Source organism: Symphalangus syndactylus, chromosome 10 (genome assembly GCF_028878055.3).
Source record: "Symphalangus syndactylus isolate Jambi chromosome 10, NHGRI_mSymSyn1-v2.1_pri, whole genome shotgun sequence".
Taxonomy (NCBI): Eukaryota; Metazoa; Chordata; class Mammalia; order Primates; family Hylobatidae; genus Symphalangus; species Symphalangus syndactylus.
The window spans coordinates 106,144,427-106,167,195 of record NC_072432.2 but is presented as its reverse complement, the minus strand read 5'-3'; the positions used below and the strand labels follow the sequence as shown (position 1 = coordinate 106,167,195).

The 22,769-nt window shown below is 34.4% G+C and overlaps 1 protein-coding gene across 4 annotated transcripts in view; it reads left to right on the top strand.

The window, feature by feature from the left end:
• Positions 1–22,769, top strand: part of DNAJC13 (DnaJ heat shock protein family (Hsp40) member C13) — a 119,254-nt gene that overhangs the window by 26,542 nt on the left and 69,943 nt on the right. For 3 of the 4 annotated variants that reach the window (XR_008660503.2, XM_055295427.2, XM_055295426.2), the window contains exons 3-19: positions 2,294–2,369; positions 3,130–3,279; positions 3,703–3,744; positions 6,439–6,639; positions 9,380–9,586; positions 9,681–9,776; positions 10,151–10,242; positions 12,313–12,479; positions 12,582–12,661; positions 12,744–12,913; positions 13,349–13,448; positions 16,332–16,439; positions 17,133–17,288; positions 18,521–18,577; positions 19,731–19,852; positions 22,023–22,098; positions 22,333–22,428. Coding sequence is in view for 3 of the 4 variants with exons in the window: in XM_055295427.2 (XP_055151402.1) it covers positions 2,294–2,369; positions 3,130–3,279; positions 3,703–3,744; positions 6,439–6,639; positions 9,380–9,586; positions 9,681–9,776; positions 10,151–10,242; positions 12,313–12,479; positions 12,582–12,661; positions 12,744–12,913; positions 13,349–13,448; positions 16,332–16,439; positions 17,133–17,288; positions 18,521–18,577; positions 19,731–19,852; positions 22,023–22,098; positions 22,333–22,428 (1,996 nt within the window). In the remaining variant the exon portion in view is untranslated. The remainder of the gene's footprint in view (positions 1–2,293; positions 2,370–3,129; positions 3,280–3,702; positions 3,745–6,438; positions 6,640–9,379; positions 9,587–9,680; positions 9,777–10,150; positions 10,243–12,312; positions 12,480–12,581; positions 12,662–12,743; positions 12,914–13,348; positions 13,449–16,331; positions 16,440–17,132; positions 17,289–18,520; positions 18,578–19,730; positions 19,853–22,022; positions 22,099–22,332; positions 22,429–22,769) is intronic. The other variant, XM_063610732.1, reaches the window with a different exon arrangement.

The following is a 22,769-nucleotide window of genomic DNA, read 5'->3' as shown; positions in this document are numbered from 1 at the left end:
GGTTGTGTGCTCCTTATGAGAATCTAACTCATGCCTGACGATCTGAGGTGGAACAGTTTTATCCTGAAACCATCCCCCTGCCCTGTCCATGGAAAAATTGTCTTCCACAAAGCCAGTCCCTGGTGCTAAAAAGGTTGGGGACTACTTCCTTATTGGACCGTAGAAATTTGCCATATCAGAAAGTCTTTCTTATTGGACAATGTAGGTCTAAAATATTGTCATCTCAAAGTTCTTTTGACAGTATGCTCTAGATGACAGAATTATATGAGAAAGATATTAGAAGAGGCTTAGGTGCGGTGGAGAAGATTGGTGTAGGATTGAAAAGGATGTTTTCTTAGCCAGTCCTCTAAGACTGTACATGACACCAGCAGTTACATTTGGAACATTTCAGGCATTCTTTCACTTTTTGCTCACAGAAAAAAATAAACAAATTCTGTAGTTTTATTTCAGGATTATAAGGATTTTCATGTTTGACTTTCAAGGTGATTCTGAAAAATAGTTTGTGAATTCACATCTCTTATTGCACATTTGATTTCACTGTGCAGCTTTTAAGTCAAAGACTGAGCAAAATCTTATTTCTTTGTTCCTATTAATTGATTAAGCCTTTGAAGTTTTGAGACTTTTAAGCTCTTTAGATAGCTTGTTTACTTCACCAGTCCCCTAACCCTCACTCCACTTTAAAAAGAAGCAAATGACTGCTTTTTTGTTAGAGGGAAGTGCTATAATTCTTTAGTTTCTCACTCCACTTTAGACATGTAGAGTTAGGAAAAAAAGCACTTACAATGTAGCAATACTTTTCTATATGGGTATGTGGTAAAGATTAATAAAATCTATCATTTCCTTTTTACCTAAATGGAAATACTTTCTCATATTTATAATATACTGATTTTAAAAAATAAGAGAAAAATGAAAATGTGAAAGATCTCTCTTGATCTTAATGGGAATACTTTTATTGTATTACCTTTGAGTCTGATCATGGCTGTTCGTTTAAGTTATTTATGTCTTTTTAGCATATTAATAGTTCAAAGGAAGAAAACATGATTCTCTCCGTAGATGTCAAAAAGGCATTTGATTTAACAAGCATTTTTGAAAATTAAAAAAATCTCATATTAAAATACAAATAGATATTTCAATAAATATAACAAATGATGTTAATAGATTTTTCTAATATTGAAGTTTTACCTAATTGGTCACGGTGTATTACTATTTTAAAATGCGACTTGATTGTTACTGCTAATATTAGCTTTGAAAATAGATTGGTGGGTTTTTTTCTTATTGTATTGTCTTTTCAGATTTTAGTAGTAGTAAAAAAATTGAGAAGCTGTTTTTACTCAGTTTTCGGCAACAATTTAAGGAGCATGGGAGTTACTTGGTCCTCTTAGGTTTCTTCTGTCTTGAAATCATTTGAGCCTGGTGCTTTTGGAGGATGTAATTCTTCGCAGCTTTCTTAAGTTCTTCCATATAAGGGTTGATTTATTCTTAATTTTCAAATTTGTCAGCATAGAGTTATATACAGCATTTTAAAAAAACTTTTGGCTGTGTGAATTCTTTGTTTTCCTTAATTTTGTTTTATATATACTAATGTTTAATCCATTTTAATATTTTATTTCCAAAGAACTAATTATTTTGCTTTAAATAAGTTTTTCTAATTCAATTTCCTTTTATGATTATGAATTCCTCACTCTTCTGAAGGATTACTGATACTCAAATGTTTTTTCTCCTTCAGATATGTTACTTGAAAGGAAATGAAGTGAGAAGTGAAAACTGCTTGTTTGTGGTGTAGGCTTCCTACTTCTATAAAATTGCAACACTGAGATGTAATAGGTAGTTGCTTAAGTAGAAACTATTAAGATTCCAGGATATGGCTGTGACTGACCAGTTGCCCCAGGCCATAGCTTTTCCTTCCTTTCCATATGGCTTGTTGTAAGGGTATTTTGAAAGCATTGGTATGCAGTGTTTTTTTGTTTTTGTTTTTTTTTTAATAAAACTTTCCCATTTAGGATCTTTCAGCATCCTCAGCTGATGCTTTGCCAACTTAATTGCATATAAGTCATACTTTTCTACTTAGATATCTTAATAGTTCACAGTAAAATGAGTGGGTGGGTTTTAATAAAAATAACACTTTCGAACATTTAAAAAGGTGAGAATATATAACTAAGCTATATTTAGTCACCATTAATCAATTAACACATTTCTATGTATTGAAATGTTTGTTTTGTGTTATATATATTTTCTTATAAAATATCTTTTTGTTTGTTTAAAACTAAATTTAAGCACTTGTTTTCCTTTGTAGGTATAAGCGTGTCTTTTCAGTTGGAACTCATGCGATTACTACATATAATCCCAATACCTTAGAAGTAACAAATCAGGTAATCCTGTTAGGTGTTTGTATGAACTCCCTTTGAATTTTAAAAGCCAGGCTGTGACCATTACCCTCCCTTAAATCAGTACTTGAAGATAGAAATGTCAAATCTGAAAGAGATTGATGTCCTTACGTAATACTCTGATTTGGGGACCAAAAATAAATAATAAATAAAGGGGAGGGGGAGAATACGCTTATTTCTAGGCTCTCAAGGGTATAACTTGATGTTACTATTAGTTGTGGCCACCTCCTTTATGTAAAATTAGTAATTTAGTTCTCTGTAATTTATAAAGGCTTACACTTTTTTCTGTAATAAAAGCATATATAAGTCATGAGTCCAGTTAGTATAAAATACTTGTCATGGGAGTAGGATTATGTGTTTATAAAGGCAAGAGTAACCTGAACATTTATAAGTAAACATATTCAAAGATATTCTGGCCTATTTTAATTCCAAATTAGGCGTGTTTCACAAACTTTTAAACAAATTTTTAAGTAATCATAAAATTTCACTTCCCAGTTCTTGTCACTTTTTAATTTTAATTTCTTTGGATTAATGTCATCATTAAAATAGGAATACATATTGGATTTTTCTGACTTAAAAGCCTTTAAAAGAATTTCTTTTACAGAATTACTGTAAGACACAATTTCTAGACTCTATTTTGTAAAATTTTGCTGATTTAATCAGTGATTATGAAACTAAAGTGACAAAAATAAGCATTACATTTTAGTGTATTATAGTAGCACCAGTCAAAATTTTTTTTTTTAAGTGGCCTTATGGAGACATTTGCAGCATCAGCCCTGTTGGAAAAGGACAAGGAACGGAGTTCAACCTCACATTTCGTAAAGGCAGTGGAAAAAAGTCAGAAACTTTAAAATTTTCTACAGAGCACAGAACAGAACTTCTTACAGAAGCACTGGTAAGAAGATTCCATGTTCATAAACGAAATTTCTTTCTTCTCTTTTTAAAACGAAGTAGTTACATAGAAGTAGAGAAATTAATGTTCTCTGCCCCTGTACCCACTATGATTATTTTTTCTTACCTTTAACTTGACACTGTGAAACGTTCACTTTTCTCTAACAGGCTGGAAAATCTTTTATATTTGGAAGTTTATTAGTTTTTTTTTTATTGCATATGCAGGAGAAAGCATTATATGTTTATCTTGTTCTTCAATAAGATTTCATACTCTTTTTATTGAATATTATTAAACTGTAACTTGAATAACAGTTTTTAGTGTCCAGGTTACCAAGTCAGGATTTTACTTGCTTTGAGTAGAAGGGACTGAGCCAAGTTTTCCTTACCAGTCTGTTGTCATAAACTGTGGTTATGTTTTCTCTTTCAGAGATTTAGAACTGATTTTTCAGAGGGAAAAATCACAGGAAGGGTAAATATTTAACATTTATTATGTATTTTGTTCAAATGTTGCCCTTCATTGTAGAAATCATTTCATAATCTGTGTGTTCCATTTGTAGCAAAGCTAAAGGGAAAAGAAACAAAATTGTAATGTCTCCTGATATCATATGATGTAGTTTAACAGGAAACTCAAATATGAACAGTTAGATTTAAGAATGTTGATACTGGTAGATGGGGGAAAAAAGGCAAAAAATCCTTTGGAGCATTAAAAGCAACACTGTAAGCATTCAGGTAGTCCTTATACAGTATTCCAAACAGTAATACCAGAGAACGTCATACTGCTGATAGTGCTTGTTGGAACATTCATTCGTTGTTTGGTGTAGGAGTTTCTTATTTCAGAAGTATTCAAGTTTTAAGATTTGAGCATACTGAAACTGTCTTCTTACATGTTCTTAGACTGGATCTGGCCTGTACTGAAGCTTGGCATGGTGCACTGACAGCTTTGGAGGAAGCTGTGGTAGCATATCAGAGTCGTCTTAACTGTCCCAGGCCTTTTCCAGTAACGTAACAGCAGCATTTAAACTAAATCAGAGACTTCTGGGAAAGAGGAACAAGAGTGTAACCTTTTTTCACTCTCTTGAAATATTAAATTTCTTCCCATTAGCAGGTATTACTTTTATAATGGAGAAAAATAATGCTTAAATTTATAGAACTGTTCAGAACCCTAGCTTCTGGCAAAAGGCAGGAACTAAATTCTGATATGCGGGCAGCACCATTCTCCTGTCTGTCTTAAGCCCTCATCCTTTCTATGAATATTCTGCTGCTTGTTTTAGCATCCCAGAAACCTCACTAATTTCAACTCTAGCAATTGGCTGGTTGCCCAGCAGCCTTTTAAAATAGTTTAATGGCAACTGGCGAGCTGCTTATTTCTTGTTCCTGATGAGCCATGGTCAAATTTTTATAAATCATAACTTGATGTGCTTATTTTAATTATTCTGTATTGGCAGGTGACGTACCTCATCTGTTTGGGAAACAACTGCTTTCAAAAGCATTCTTAGAGTTTTTATATAAGCTGTCTTTTGTACCAGTTAACTTCAGCCACTTAATACTTTTCAAAATCTTGTGGTAGAAACAGTACCTCTAGAAGATTGCCCAAAGGATAGTTTACCTGATTTTACATCAGGAGTAAGGGGCTCAAAGTGACACCTGTATCGTCCTAAAAACAAGTTTACATTCCACTCCAAATGCTGTGCTGGCTAAAAGGCACTCTTCTTGCCTAAGCTGAATTTGGCTCTTAAGACCTCCGTTTGCCCTAGATATACTTCTGAGTCAGGGTTTCTCAAAGTCCTTCTTGGTTGGCCCCTGCAGTCCTGAGGGATAATGATGTTTCCATCAGCACATCTCATTAATGGCAGTTGTTTATGAGCTGGGAGGAATGGAGAATATCCTATATAGTGGTCTTGAGACATATAAACAAGTATAGTTTGGAAAGCTCCACGATTTTTGTGCCCTGCCTTCTACTCCCATTCCTGCAGGAGAGGTGTGGCATTGATTGATCTTTTAGTTCAGAATCAAGGTTCTGTATTCTTGGATTAGTGCAGGCCCTTTGTCTGTCTGCATAATTACTTTTATGGAACTACGTGTGTGTTTGATGCATAGTTCAGTAATATTGAGGAGACTCGATGTCCTGTGAAGGTCATTGCTGACTTCAGTGTTGGGATATTAGTGGAGGTGTTCATTACTTAGTGCTTAACTCTCTTTTCTGAAAACCTAGAAGATAATTTCTTATTTCAGTATCAGAAATAGTTGTACTCTAGAGCAACCAATTGATTTTTACGTTAAAAATTGTAATTGACCATGTATCCCACTTTATATTGATGGGTAGAAAACTTTGCGGTGTTTGGGTGGGGGAGAGGATACTCATTTCACATCTGAAACTTTGTTATCCTTATTTTCTCTCTCTTTCAATTTTCTTTTATTTTAAATTTATTTTCTTCTTCTGTATCGCATCATTTTGCTTAGCAGCCTTGATTAAACCTTTTTTCTTTTTAAAGACTAAAACTGGATAGTAAATGGATATTGATTATTCCAATAATTTCTGACACTCAGCTACTTTAATTTGTGAAGGAATATTATCTAAATGGAATTTTACTTGCTAATATGATCAAACATCTTGAAGATAACTTTCCAATTGTGTGATTAGAAAAGCCTAAGGTCAAATGTAGCCCTCAGCTTTTTTTTTTGTATGTGGAAATAAAATATACATTAATATACTGAGCTGGTTCAGGTTGTTTAAATTGAATATTGCAACTTCCCTGAAATGTGACTTAGCTCTTTTCGGTATTGAACTTGGATTAAAAGAATCCATCAAAGAAAGTAGATCTTTTTTTCCAGTAAAACTCTTTCAGAATACATTTCTATGTAGGATGGCCTCTTTTTTCTTTTTACAAATTTACATAGAGTGGCTTAAAATAGTTTCACAAAATATTGTAACCCAAACCTGTTGCTAATTAAAAAAGAATGTACTGTCTTCAGTTAATGTGAACATTCTTAAACACCTCCAAATAGCTAAAATTAATCATATTTTTAACACTTTGGATAGTAGCTCTAAATATTTATGATGACAATTAGATTTTTGGTTGTTTCAATAGTGACTGATACATTAAATTTTATTTTATATAATTTTATTTTATGAACCTAAAAGTAATACTGATTCTGTCTCTAGAGATACAACTGCTATAAGCATCACTGGAGTGACTCAAGAAAACCTGTAATTTTGGAAGTAACTCCAGGAGGCTTTGACCAAATTAATCCTGCAACCAACAGAGTACTCTGTTCCTATGACTATAGAAATATTGAAGGATTTGTAGATCTCTCAGATTATCAAGGAGGATTTTGTATACTTTATGGAGGATTTAGTAGATTGGTAAGTACTATTTAAAAAAGGAAAAACACTTTAAAAGGGACGTGACCATTTGAAGGAAAGCAAAGCTTTTTATACTTCATTTTGAAATTTCACGTGAGTCCTCAGGAAGGAAGTATAAGAGTGCAGGTTTTAGTATCAAAGATACCTGAGCTTGAATCCCAATTTGCTGCTTTCCAGAATGAGGAGAGTGAGGATCTGGTGAGATAATTTATGTAAAATGCTTTACACACAATGGATGGCTTAGTACGGTAAACAGTGACTACAGTTGTTATTTTCATTGGTATTACTGTCATACCAAAAAGTTTCTAAGCTTTCTTTGAAAAAGTAATTTAGGCCGGGCGCAGTGGCTCACGCTTGTAATCCCAGCACTTTGGGAGGCCGAGGCGGGCAGATCACGAGGTCAGGAGATCGAGACCACGGTGAAACCCCATCTCTACTAAAAATACAAAAAATTAGCCTGGCGTGGTGGCGGACGCCTGTAGTCCCAGCTACTCGGAGAGGCTGAGGCAGGAGAATGGCGTGAACCCGGGAGGCGGAGCTTGCAGTGAACTGAGATTGCACCACTGCACTCCAGCCTGGGTGACAGAGTGAGACTCCATCTCAAAAAAATAAAAATAAAAATAAAATAAAAAAAAGAAAAAGTTATTTAAGCCTGGCATGGCAGCTCACACCTGTAATCCCAGCACTTAGGGAGGCAGAGTTAGGAGGATAGCTTGAGCCCAGGAGTTTGAGACCTGCCTGGGCAACATAGTGAGATCTTGTTCTGCACAAAAAGGAAAAAAGAAATGGAAAAAGTAATTTAAAACCACTTACTTTTTGAGTCTTTCACCCTTTGCCTAGCTGTTTATAATCTGAAATCTGAGTATGCATTGAAACTTCAATTTGGAATTCATTGCATGTTTTCGTTCTGAAATTCAGAATTATATATAAGTAAATTATGGGGTATAACAGAAGCTACTTAAGATGCTGAGACCCTGTTAATCAATAATGGAAGCTGAAGTATAGATAACTTTTTTTTTTAAGATATATCCTGCCTTTCTGTCTCAAAGATGTGCAGTAGAGAAAGTCTCCAAATGGAGAAACTCATTTGAACTTAATTGCAAAATTCCTTTCTCTTGAAAATTTTAATTCTTGTAGCTACCTTAGTGTTCCGGGAATGCTGCTTCAATTTTTAGTGTTTTGTAGATAAAATATCCTTCTGTTGGTAGCAGAGCCAAAGCAAGCGTTGAACTTTTACATATATAAGATAGTAGATGTTCGCAAAAGGGAAATAAACAATGATGGGGGCTAGATAATCTGATGTAGAAATATAGTTTGTTCTTCAGAGTTACAGGCCTTTTTCCATCTTAGATTTTACTCTTTCCCCACTTGATGGGTACCATCCTAGTTTCCCTCATCTAGGAACATACAGGTAAACCTCTGTGGGTTACCTCTGAGCAAAAGATGAAGGCCCTTCTCCCAGCCCAAAGCGTGCTGTCTTAGTGCTATCCATAGACTGTCTCTTTGCTGGTCAGTGGTAATTTGGAATGCTTAACATCTTGTTGGTATGCACCTGATTACAAGAATATGGCCTGTCAGGCCTTAATAGGATAACTGTATCACAGTAATTCAACCAAGCCACAAAATGGAATAATAAGGTAAACATTAAGGATGAAAATTTTTTAATACTCTTCTTATTGCCAACATTTTGTATTACTTGGTGGCTGCAAGAAGTTTTCATTTGAATTAATCCACTTTCTCACTGTAAGACACTAGCTAAAATGAATCAATTCACTATAAATATGGTACTATACCAGATTTATTCAACAAACCTTTATCTAATACCTTTTGCAGCTATGGTGACTATAAAAAGCTGCTAGGAATAAAACCAGGTTCTTAAACACGATGTGATCCAGTGTTTCTCAGCAGGGGAGCTGTTGACATTCTGAGGAGGACAATTCTTTCTTGTGTGGGACACTCCTACTCTGCCCTTTACAGGACATTTAGCATTTCTGGCCTCTAGGCACCAAATGCACGTTCAGGTTGAGCATACCAAATCTGGAAGTTCAAAATGTTCCAAAATTGGGAATTTTTTGAGTGCCAACATGATGCTTAAAGGAAATGCTTATTGGGGCATTTCAGATTTGGGATGCTCAACTAGTAAGTGTAATGAAAATATTCCAAATGCTGAAAAACTCTGAAGTCTGAAATACTTCTGATCCCAAGCATTTCAAATAACAGATACTCATCCTGTAGCCTGTTTCCTTACCTTTGTAAATAGAGCCCAGGAAGTTGGTTTGTAACATCAGTAGGCCAATGACTTGTAAACATTTAAACATTCTTCAGCATCATCTTGCAAAGAAGCCTACTGTGTAAAACAGACTAAATCAGAGCTGCGTTGCTTGAAACTGGGAATCCTGCCCACACAGTACCCATCACCCCCAGTGGCTTGGCTGGGGTTCCTTGGAGGCCCTTCTCGGAAGACCCAGCATGCTGTTTTGCACAAGGTGATGAGAACCAGAACCTGAGAAATTTTGAGATAATTGCCATTCAGTGAGTTAGTTGCAAAGCTCTGTATCCGAGACTTTATTATTTTAATTTAGTAATAGTCTTTTCATTGAAACAACTGCTTATTTGCCTCTGATACCTACCTCTTTTTTCTCTAGAATTGCTACTTTAATACCTTTCCTATGAGTTGATTAGCTATAGACACATTTCAGTTGTTTCAACTCTGACTTTTTAAATTTCTAAATTTGTGCAGCATTTATTTGCATCAGAGCAAAGAGAAGAGATTATTAAAAGTGCAATAGACCATGCTGGTAACTACATAGGTATTTCATTGCGGATCAGGAAAGAGCCTTTAGAATTCGAGCAATATTTGAATCTTCGCTTTGGAAAATACAGCACTGATGAATCCATCACATCTTTAGCAGAGTTTGTAGTCCAAAAAATATCACCTAGACATTCGGTAAGACCCATATGTTAAAAATGAAAATTTGTTTATCTGATTTTGACATTTTAAAAAATAACTTTTTAATATGTCTCAATTTTATTTTTTGAAGGAGCCTGTTAAAAGAGTTCTAGCACTTACAGAAACATGTTTAGTAGAACGTGATCCAGCAACCTATAATATTGCAACATTGAAGCCTTTAGGAGAAGTAAGTTTCAGCATTGTTAGCTTAAATGAGATTTCTTTCTATTGATAAATTAGGATAATTTTCTTTCTATTTTAATGTTTACTCATGGCTAAAGAATATGAAATGGACAGAATCTGTATTTAACTCTTAACATATTTATATTAATTGATCATAGAACAATGATTATTACAAAAGTTATTTTCCAAGTATATAAAGAATGGAACTTATTACTCAATAACTGAAAATTTGAGATTTCAAAGTTTTAAACGCTTAAATTGTAAACAAGTCACATCTTAAAATACTGACTTTTGTAAGCTAAGTGATGCATTTTATAATGAAATACTATAAAACTATAAACTTTGTTTTGTTGAAGCTATTTTTTGTTTTTTCATTAGGTGTTTGCATTGGTCTGTGACTCAGAAAATCCACAACTTTTTGCCATTGAATTTATAAAAGGGCAAGTACGGAAATATTCTTCAACAGAAAGGTATTTTTTTTAAGTTTTTGAAATCCTAGTATGTGCAAGGCAAAGTGCTTGGTCAACAAGGAAAACCAAAGATTTGTAGTCTAGAAATTTAAAATTATTTAATTTGGGAAAAGACATTTTCTTGCATATTTAAAATGACCATCCCATTTTCAAAATTTTTTTTTTTTTTTTTTTTTTTTTTTTTTGAGACAGAGTCTCACTCTGTCACTCAGGCTGGAGTGCTATGGCGTGATCTTGGCTCACTGCAACCTCCATCTACCAGGTTCAAGCGATTCTCCTGCCACAACCTCACAAGTAGCTGGGATTACAGGTGTGCGCCACCACGCCCAGCTAATTTTTTTTTTCTTTTTTTGGTATTTTTAGTAGAGATGGGGTTTCGCCATCTTGGCCAGGCTGGTCTCGAACTCCGGACCTCAAGTGATCCGCCTGCCTTGACCTCCCAAAATGCTGGGATTATAGGCATGAGCCACCACACCCGGCCTGTAAGTAGTGTTTTGTAGTATTTCCAGTAGTATAGTATGACCAATAGCGGTTTCTTGCCTCACAAAGCTTTCAGTCTAAGGTCAACAAGACTGAAATGTTAAGCAATGGTTATGTTTTTTTCCTGTCCTGAATTCAAGGAAAAAGAACACCTTAAAAAAAAAAAAGTATGGATGTTCTAATCAGAGGAAGGATCTTAACACTCTGTTTGTCAGATGCTTTATGTACATTATCTTGCTTAGTCCTGACAGTAGCTGTAGGAAGAAGGTCCTCTTATTCCCAATAACACTTATATGCAGAAAGTAAAGCAACTTCTTTGTGACTTGGGGTTAGGAAAAGATTTCTCAGATGTAATACGAAAAACGCAATCTAGAAAAGAAGAAAAAAAGGTTGTTAGTTAGACTTCATTAAAATTTAGAACTTTGACACCATTTAGAAAAAGGAAAGACAGATCACAGGGAGAAAATCTTTGCAAAGCATATAGCTAATAAAGGATTTCTATCCAGAATATATAAAGAACTCTTACAACTCAATACTGAAGAAAACCAAGTGACCCAATAGTAAATGAGCAAAAGATTCAAATAGACACCTCACGGGAGATTTATGAATGTTAATACATGAAAAGATCATGAATCTTTAGGAAATGAAAATGCAAACTACTGTATATTCACTAACATGACTAACATCAAAAAGACTGCCAGTGCCAGGTGTTGGTGAGGATATGGAGAAAAGAACTCTCATACATTGCTGGTAAGAAGGTAAAATGATAAAACCAGTTTGAAAAACAGTTTGTTAATTCCTTAAAAGATTAAACACTTACTTATATGGTCCAGCAGTTCCGCTTTTAGGTATCTATCCAAGAGAGATGAAAAGATGCCCACAGAGAGACTTGCACATGGATGTTCATAATATCATTACTCATAGCCAAAAACAGAAGCAATCCATATCTACATCAGCCAGTGAATGAACAGACAAAATGTTGTCTGTTCACACAATGGAATACTACTCAGCAATAAAAAAGGACTGACCTAATACATGCAACAACTTGGATAAATCTCAAAAGCCTATGTATGATAAGATAAGCAAGACACCTAAGACTACATATTCTGTAATTCTGTTTTTATGAAGTTTCTTTAAAAAGCAAAACTATAGAGATAGATCGGTGGTTTCCTGGGGCTGGGGAGTGTTCTTTTGCAAATCAGCACAAGGAAATTTTTTGGAGTGATGAAAATATATCAGAACTGGATGATGATGATTATACAATTGTATAAATTAAAAATTATCAAACTATGTTTTAATTGGATAACTTGTGATTTGTCAGTTAGAACTGAGTAAAGCTGTTAAAAATAATTTTAAAGGGAGAGAAAGACGTTAAAGTTAGTGTTTAAGTAACTTGTACAAGGTCGTGTAGCAGCATGGTGAAGGGCTAGTATTAGAGCTCTTCCTAAAGCCCCACTGTTTGTGTTTCCCATTGTAACTGTAGTGTGTCCCTGAGCAGATTACCTGCTAAAGGGCCTATGCTTCATGCTAGATCAAAATTCCCCTAAATCATCAATGCTAAAACCTTTTTTTACTTTTAATCTTATTTAGAGATTCCTTATTAGCAAGTTTGCTGGATGGAGTAAGAGCCTCTGGTAATAGAGATGTTTGTGTAAAAATGACACCAACCCATAAAGGTCAGCGATGGGGGTTACTCAGCATGCCTGTTGATGAGGAAGTAGAGAGCCTTCACCTCAGGTTCTTAGCTACGCCTCCAAGTAAGTATTGATTTAAATGTAATTACATTTCCACTCATCTACTTAATAATTTAAGAATTAGGAATTCGTATCTTCTTTTTGAACCTCTTAATCTCTTTACAGATGGCAACTTTGCAGATTCTGTATTCAGGTTCAATGCTAATATTTCATACAGTGGAGTCTTGCATGCAGTAACACAAGATGTAAGCTAAGTTTTATCGTAATTGTTCATTGTTACTAACTTTTGGTATGGAAACTTTTTTGAAATACTCTTTCTTCACCTAGGGTCTCTTCTCAGAAAACAAAGAAAAACTGATCAATAATGCCATAACAGCATTATTGTCCCAAGAAGGGGATGTCGTTGCTTCAAATGCGGAACTTGAGAGTCAGTTCCAGGCCGTGAGGAGGCTTGTGGCATCCAAAGCTGGTTTCCTAGCTTTCACTCAGCTTCCAAAGTGAGTTGTCTTCTGAAACTTAACTTCTCTTAGAGAATTTGAACTACTCAAAATGGCAAATAATGAACGATTCACCTCCTTTTCCTTAACTAAACCACTATACCTTTTATAGGGTGATATGGTACTTTATTCATGAGAAATGAAAAAGGAAGGTGAGGGCAGCAGAAGCGGAATATTGGTCCCATACTCACCAGTAATATTACTGTCTCTTGAATTTGAATGGGAAATTACTTGCCTTTTAGTTTTAGTTAACCCTAAAAAATATTTTCCCTCTCAAAGAAAAAACTATTATGAAGACATAAATTTCAGAGGTGGAATTTAAAATACATCATTGTTCCAGTAATGCAATGGAAAGTTAATATGACCTATTTCAATAATATAACAATTTAAAATGTTCTGGTATTGCTAGTATATGCTTGTTTTTTGTTCCAAAAGGTTTCGCGAGCGTCTAGGGGTGAAGGTAGTAAAAGCACTCAAAAGGAGCAACAACGGAGTAATCCATGCAGCAGTTGATATGCTTTGTGCCCTTATGTGTGTAAGTAGTAGTTTTCTTAAGGAAACTGGTTTTTCTTAAGTTGACTGGTGGTTTTGATTTCCACAATCCCAGATTTTCATTGTACCAATAAGTTCTTGTTTCTGTTTCTTAAATTGTTCTCATAGTTACTCAAACCTTTGTTTAGCATATCCTAAATACCAGGCAATGTGCTGTGTGCCAGAAATTCAAAGATCTTAAGACAGAAGTTCTTTTCTTCCTTCACTTTGTTGACAGTCTGGTAAGGTAGGCATATCTGTACAAGGTAAGGTAGTAGGGGCCATAGGATCTTGAAAAGCAGCACTTTATTTTTGGCGATGAGGGGAAGATGAAAGATTCTCACCCAGTCTTTCTGGAAGATGTTACATTTGATCTGAATCTTGAAGGACAGGCAGGAATTTTCTAGCTCTGGAAAGGCCTTCCTGGGTGGGGAATAGCATATAAAAAGGCATGTTTGGAAAGCAACAAATAATTAAATATGGTTGGGTTATAAAGTATGGATGGGGGTTTATTAGGAGTTGCAGCTAGAGATGTATGCAGACAGTAATAAAAAACCTTCCGTATCAGGAGGGAGGAGCTAGATTTGTATCTTTTTGTAAGGAACACCTGAAGGATTTTTTTTTTAGCAAGAGAGCAGTAATGTGATCAGGTTTGAGTTTTTAAAAACCCACACTGGTAGTATGTGGAGAATAGAAGTAAAATTTTAGAGGCAGGTAGACCAAATTGTCATGTAAGAGATAAGTTGCTGAGCTAGGATAGTCACAGGGCTAAAGAAGAAGCACACCTGAAAGCTGTTTGCGCAGTAAAGATCTAACTTAGTGGCAGCTTGTACAGAGGGAGAAACAATTGTTTAGTATAGTTTTGAAGTTTCTGATTATCTCAGTTTTGTGTGTAGTACCTGGGACTTTTCCTTATATAAAGTGTTTTAGGCAAGCTTAGTCGTACATAAACATAAGTAAACACTTCTATAAAACCTTGCATTCCCAAAAGTGAATTAATTTTATTTACTGTTCCAAACAAGTAGTGAGATAACTAGAACTTAACAATGATACGGAGAGTTGCTTTATTAGAACAAAAGACGTTCCTATCACCCAGGAAATTCTAAGGGTAGAGAGCTTTGTGTCAGGCTCCCCTATCAGGAAATTGCAAAGGCCTTAGGAGCTCTGTGTCAGGAACCAGGGTAAAAGACTATTGCAACAAAAGATTCTGCTAGTGTCCCTGTCTGCAAGGGTTTTAGGTGCTCTATGTCAGGAGCCAAGGATGGAGACCAATATATATATATTTTAATATTTCATATATTCTCTCTGCTTAGAATTCTTTCCCTGCTTATTCATTAAGAGCTCAAGTCAGCTTTTAAATGAGGCTTACCAAATATACACACCTACTATGTACCCACAGCAGTTAAAATAAAATTTTAAAAATAAATGGAGCTTTCCTATTCCTGAAGGTGGTAGTGATTTATCCCTCCCTGAAGTGAGATTACCTTTCATAAATATTACACTTACCTTTCTTAGCAATTTCTTCTTTGAATTATTGCTATTTCTAAACATGACGTATTTTTCTCAATCTGTCAGCTTCCTGAGGATAATATTCATGTTTAATTTTAATTTTTATCCTTAACAGGCCTTGTCAAGCTGTTTAATAAATAATAATTAATTTTTTCTGTGTTTCAGGTACTATTCTATGAATTTTTCATATGTTATTCAGTCTTCCAATGAACTTTAGAAGTTACTACTGTTATATCTATTTTGTAGAGAAGGACTTAAGGCCCAATTTGTTCAAGGTCATGTAGCTAGTAAATGGCAGAGGCTTCAAGCCCACTTTCTGGCTCCAAAGTTTATACAATTAACCATAGTAACATACGGTATTCGCTAAATGAGCAGAAACCAAAAGGAAGGAAATTCTGACACGTGTTGCAACATGGATGAACCTTGAGAACGTGATGCTAGTGAAAGAAGTCAGTCACAAAAGGATAAATACTGTATGATTTTATTTATATGAGGTCAAATTCACAGACAGAAAGTAGAATGGTGGTTGCCAGGGGCTGGGAGGAAGGCAGAATGGGGAATTATTGTTTAATGATTACAGAGTTTCAGTTTGGGAAAATGAAAAAAGTTCTAGCAATGGGTGGTGGTGATGGTTGCCCAACAATGTGAATGCTTAGTGCCACTGAACAGTGTAATTTAAAATGGTTAAGATGGTAACTTTTGTTATATGTAGTTTACCACAATAAAAAAAGTAAAAAACAATGCTATGAAACAAATATTGGGCCCTCATTACATATTAGGTGTTGGCTTTGTATCTTACATGAATTATCTCATCTAAGCATCATACTAATGTTACATAAATACTATTACTCCTACTTTACAGCTGAGGAAAATGAAACTTGGAGAGTTATGTAAAGTAACTTACCTTGCGTAATGTCTCCCAGTTATTGTCAGTAGTAAAATTAGGATTGGAGCTCTACTCCTAACCATCATGCTGGAATGTTTTATACACTCAAAAGAAAATCACCCTGAGACCAGTATTTGTTGTTAATTTTAGTACATACTTTTAAATGCTAAATTTTATTTCAAATTTTAGTTACAAAATTCTGGGTGGGCAAATGTTTGCCTTTTAATAAGATCTGTGACTTTTGAGAGAGTACCTTGTGTATATGTTGAGTTAATTGTTGGGCAAATTATCTGTGAAGTCTGATCAAAATCATGGTAAATCATCACTTCTGCCTGCTTATCACGAGTTTCATTTTTGCCTTACACTTTAAAGGCAATGGTTTTTAATTCTTTCAATGTGTAACGAATACTCTTTATAAATGACTTTTGCGTGGTGCTAGCACGTGGGACTGCTTATGAATTATCACTGTTTTTTTTTTTTTTTTATCAATAGCCCATGCATGATGACTATGACTTAAGACAAGAACAGTTGAACAAAGCTTCTCTTCTCTCGTCAAAGAAGTTTCTGGAAAACTTACTGGAGAAATTTAATTCCCATGTGGTAAGTTATAATTAAATTTGTCTTCATGGTAGATACCATACCATTATTGAAAGATATTCTAGAAGTGCCACGTGGATGGTTTTATTTTTATTGTAGCCCCCAGCTTTGGTCAGTACTGGTCACAGTTCAGCTTGGTCACTGATAATAAAATATTTTGTCTTAGGACTATATCCATTCATCTGGGAAGGATAGATGTCAAAGCCTTTAGATTTTCACAGTGATACTCCAAATTTTTATTTTTTCTTTCTTTAAAAATGTCATTATGAAATAAACTGCTCTAAAAAAAAAAATTAAACCAAATCTTTGTTCCTCAGTCCCTGATAACAATTTTGGAGATGGGCATTCTATAGCATCTTGAAGGGACATAAGCAGATTGCCAGAGTTTTGCAAATATTGTCAAAGATTCTTTTTTGCAAATAAACATTAACCCTTGTTACACACATTTGAGAAGTCTTGGTTATACTCTTGAAATTTGAATTTTACTTGTTCCTTTTGAGGTATGATGGATAATGGTTTCACTATATGAGCAAAGCAAGTACTAAAGAGTCATCCAACTTCGAACCTCATGTTGAGAAATTAAAGTCGATGTTTATGTCTGACATATAGAATAACAGAAAGGAACACATTATTATTACAATTTAACTGAAGGTCCCCATCTCTAAGTCTTTAAGAGAATCTGTTGCTTTGTTTCAGGATCATGGGACTGGTGCCCTAGTTATTAGTTCGCTCTTGGACTTCCTTACCTTTGCCCTCTGTGCTCCATATAGTGAGACAACTGAAGGGCAGCAGTTTGATATGCTCTTAGAGATGGTAGCATCCAATGGAAGAACCCTTTTTAAACTTTTTCAGGTGAGAGCTTTTATTTTTCTTGTCAGATAACAGTGAATTTAAGGGAACCACTTTTAGGGTCACTGTTTCAAAACATACTTCTATAGCAGAGGTGTCCAGTCTGTTGGCTTTCCTGGGCCACACTGGAAGAAGAGTTGTTTTGGGCCACACATAAAATCCACTAACACTAACAATACCTGATGACCTAAAAGAAAAAAAAAATCGCAAAAATGTTTTAAGAAAGTTTAAGATTTGTGTTGGGCTATACTCAAAGCCATCCTGGGTTAGCTTTGAATAAATATAAGCATCCATGTAGGCTGCGGGTTGGACAAGCTTGATCTATAATATTGACAAATGCACCTAGTACATTATCATATTGGTACATTTTGAGCGTACAGATTTCTTGGTGTTTCATGTAGAGTCCCGTTGATGGGTGTTGACTGCTGTTTTGACACTCTGCCCATTTTCTATATCTTGCTTTTTTATTTTATTTTACTTATTTTTCGAGGTGAAGGTCTTGTTCTGTTGCTCAGACTGGAGTGCGGTGATGGAATCACAGCTCACTGCAGCCTCAGCCTCCCAGGCTCAAGTGATCTTCCCACCTCAGTTGCTGAGTAGCTGGGACCACAGGCACATGCTGCCAAACCCGGCTAATTTATTTATTTATTTATTTGTTTTGTAGAGACGGGGTCTCCCTTTGTTGCCCAGGCTGTTCTCATGCCCCTGAGCTTAAGCGATCCTCCTGCCTCAGCCTCCCAAAGTGCTGGGATTACAAACATGACCCACCACATCTGGCCTCCACGTTAGTAATGAAAAGCTCATTTTTCTCTGGTAGGCCCAAAGTTCCCTTTTCTTTACAAATTCCCAAATAAAATGAGCTTTAGCAGGGCTCTTCATAAACACTGGAAAATTTGTTATTTTATACAGCACTATGGTACTTATTAGATACATGTATGTATATATGATATTTATATATTATTAGTATCATTGATATGTATCATTCAAATAATTATAATTATTCAAATAAATGCCTTCTGTTTCCTACTAATGTAAATTCTTTGTTTATGTGTCTATCTCTAAGGCTATGTTGTGAAAATAAATATTTAACCAAACTGACTTTGAGATGTATCCTTTACTAATTTTATGGCTTATACCTTGTGTAAAAATGTATATCCTTCTTAAGAGTAACAGCTAAATGTGTTGGAATAAAATTCTTTTTTATTTTTTGACACTTTTTTCCCCTCACTTTAAAGCATCCTTCCATGGCAATAATAAAAGGAGCTGGGTTGGTTATGAAGGCAATAATAGAGGTGAGAGAACAACTTTGAAATTTTAGCCTTACTTGATTGTTGATAGGCTGTTTTAATTGAAGTTGACAATATTGCCTTTCAGTCTTTTTGGGAAATAAACATTTCTCTGGGTAAAAAAAGTAATTTTAAATCTTTATTATAAATTAGTTTTAAACTTGTTACAGAAACAATCCTCAATAATAAAAGTTTTAATTTCATAGTAAGTGAAGTTGTAGAGCAAATAAATCTGTTACTGCATTATTTGTTCATTTTACTTAATTAAAAGCTAGCATTCTATCAGTTGCTCTTTTTTGGAAGGATAATGTTGACAGTGTTGAAGTCTTGAGATACTGAGATTGTATAGAAATCTATTGATGGAGTTAGTTCATAGCAAAATGATATCAAGTAAGAAAGGCAACAAAAAGTTCTTGAGCTCTAGAGATTGGAGCATGATCTTGTCGAAATACTGCTTCTTTAAGACAGTTGCTTTATGCTTCTATATTTTTTAAAAGATTGTGGCTATGAATGTCTGTTGCATACTATGATGTTTACAATGACATCAGTCTAAATGGCTTTTGAATTCTTGTATTCTTTTGTTGTCATAGAAGCAATTTGAATACAATTGAAGGAGTCTCCTTTTACCAAAAAATTCATTTATTGTGCATAAGTATAGCACACAATCACAGAATTAGTATGCCCTTAAGTAGCTGTAAATATATATAGGCGTTGAACTGAATGGAACATCAAAGTTTATTTGCATTTTTAGTGTGCATATACAGCCAAAAGGCTAATTTTCTCCCTTTAGCTAATGCGTTCTTTGCCCAATACTAGCTTCCAAAGTACCCATCTTTTACAGAGCTTGCGATAGCCAAGCCTTTCCTTTTTGTTAGCAGCTATACACAGAGGGAGTGAACCTAGTTTTAATATTAAGTTTAGCAAAGCATAGTTTATGAGGTAAATTTGTCTGGAAACATCTCAACCTTATTCCAAAGGTTTAAAAATTACCTGTGCTACTACTCACCTATGTTTTTTTTGGGTGATTAGAAGATGCATTTTAAACTTTTATTACATACTGAATGGTTTTTTCATTTAAAGATGTAAAATTAGTTTTTTAAAGTTTGGATAGCTTGTCCTGGATTGCCACCTTAGGGATCATCTTACCCTTTTTCCAAAGGAAGGTGATAAAGAAATTGCTACAAAAATGCAGGAGCTTGCTCTAAGTGAAGGTGCCTTACCTCGACACTTGCATACTGCGATGTTTACAATAAGCTCAGATCAAAGGATGCTTACAAATAGGTAGGTGATTTAATTCAATTTGCTGTAAATTAACTTCCTGTCTAGAGAATTGATTCAGATGTTACATAAAACTAAATGTGTTTGTATTACACAAATATTACATTTTCTTTTGATCCACCTAGTTCTTTTCCTTTCCTTACAGAAGGATTTTGCCCAAATGATTACTGTCCCTGCCTGTGGAAAACCTGGAGGGAAACACTGTTTACTTTTTTCCCCCACTAACCTATTATCAGGCTTTGACACCATAGTCATGGGGCCAATATGGAAAAGGGTACTTAAAAGCTTATGGAACTAGAACCACATGCTCAGGCCTTTTCTCCTTATATTCCTGTGACCATCTTTCATGCACATGACCCCATGGGAAAACCTCACATAGTTGATTTTTAAATATCTTTGGTCAAATACTCTACTTTAAAAACCACAGAAAACCTTACATATCCAGCCTAAGCTAGACTTAACCTAAATCTTTTATAATTAAATGATTCCCTTTTTCCTAGTAGTCATTCAAATATAAACACATGAATTTATTCATTTATTCCACACTACATGAATTCCAGCCCTTTTAACCCTCTGTGGTTTCTAACATGTGACCCTTTCAGCTATGTTAAGCATACTATATTATGACTCATATTAGTAAAAACAGTGAGTATCATAAATATTTTTATTTTTTGACTTTTTAAATAATAAGTTGCTGAGTTAAACGTTTAGTTTGTTACCATACTGTACATTTTCTTTGTCATCTATGTGCAGTTGTTATACATCATGGTATATGCTGCCTTGTCAGGGATTTTTTTTTTTACTGTTTATACTATTAGAAGAAACTACCTCCCTCACGTGTGTTAAGAACAAAAGTAGTCTTAGAGGATACAGATAAGAAGGATGTTTTCCTAGTATTGTCTTGTTAGCAGCGCTAGACACCATCTTTCATTAAAGTAGAGACTATTGATAGCTTATTCCATTAACCCCCCCATGTTAAATGCTTGCTTGTTGTGTTTCTCTTCAGTATAGTTAACCAGTTAAATTCCCTACTGTGATCAATTAGTGTATTAGGGAAGCATTTTAATTTGGAGAAAATTCCAAAAGGTTAGTAATATTTGAATTACACTGTTAAAGATCTGTCAATGTATAATAGAAATATCACTCTATTTGCATTGCTTTATCTTTTACAAATTGCTGTTATAAAATGTTATCTCTTTTGTCCCTAACTAAAGCCTTTTTAGGAGTCACTGATATGATAACGTACCAAATGCCAGTGAAGGAAATTACAAGTTTAATTACTTCAATATGTTAGCTTTCAAATTGGCACAGGAATGAACAGTTTCAGTGGCGTTCACTTTCTGGTGACAAAGTATATTTTGGGTTTTGCAGTTAAATTTTGTTCTTCGGTAATGTAACATATATAAAACATATGTTTGTAGGTGGTTATTTGGTTATTTCCCTCATAGGTTTCATGACCATTCTTATAGCTATGGTAATTGAATCCCCACCAAAGCACAGAAGGGTCACTGGTAGGTAAAATAGGGTTTCTACTTATGAGGAGCTTTCAGTTAAGGAGACAGGTGTTGAATGGGGATTAAAGTTAGTAAATGACTAAACCATAGATTGAACTTGGATCTTAGATTTTTACTTTGAATTAAAATACACTTGTATAGCTTTTAAGTGAGATGAGTCAAATAACTTGCTATAAGTGGTTAGGTCTTTGCCCAAACTCTAGAAGTGAAAATAATTTTCTCTCTGATCTTGCCAAAACGGTTATATTAGAACATAGTTGTTGACTTCTGCTTGTTCAGAATTCCAAAAAATGCCAGGATGCCATTGTCACTATATTAGTAGGACTCGTTATACAAATTAATTGTGTCATCAAGTCTAATTGTTTTTGTTATTTTTTTCTTCCTTTAAGTGGGATAAAAACCTACTTTTTTCATGTTCAGGTTTATTGAAAATGAGTGTATATTAGGAAAACATTTTAATTTTTAGAAAATTCCAAAATATTAGTAATATTTGAATTATAACCCCACATTAAATTTTTTAATAACTATTTTTAACATCAGAATGATTTTTTTACTGTAGCCATATTTTTTATAATTATGTGATATTTTGTTTTTAAAAATTCCTTTCTGTTCTAGCTGAGATAAAGCAGCAAACCTTTCTCAACGTCTGCTTTTTTCAGACAGCTAAGTAGACATTTAGTGGGACTCTGGACAGCTGATAATGCAACCGCAACAAACTTGTTGAAACGCATTTTGGTAAGTCAGTTGAGAAATTAGGTTTATATACTGCCTAATAAAATTTAATTGAACAAGTTATCTGTACTGTTAAAAGGGGATGGTTTGTTTTTTATTGAAAAGGTATTTATCATAGGAGTTACTGTAAAGTTTTACCCTCAGTAGCTAAGCCACAGTATTAATGTATTTGGGGTTTTAAGGCTAAATTTTCTTTTTCACATTGTTTTGAAAATGGATTTTGTGTTTTGTTTTTAGCCGCCAGGCTTGCTGGCATACTTGGACAGCTCAGATCTCGTACCTGAGAAGGATGCTGATCGGATGCATGTTAGAGACAATGTGAAAATAGCAATGGTAAATATGATTATCCCAAGTGTGTCTTCTTTAGGAGTAAGTGTACTTATATATATATGTCTTTTTTGAAACATGCTAAAATTTTTAGAAACAAAGAATTCATTGCATTGAATAGTAATACTTAACTATTGATATCTTTCTTGAGGTAAAATTTACACCCCATAATATCTTTTTAAGGTATACAATTAAATAATTTATGGTATATTTACAGAGTTTTGCAACTATCACCACAAATTAATGTTATGAATAGTGGTCATTTTATTCTATGTTTTGTTTCTCTACTTCAACTTATTGGTACGTTCTGGAGTAACAGTAAGTGTGTAAGTGTGGTATTTTGCACA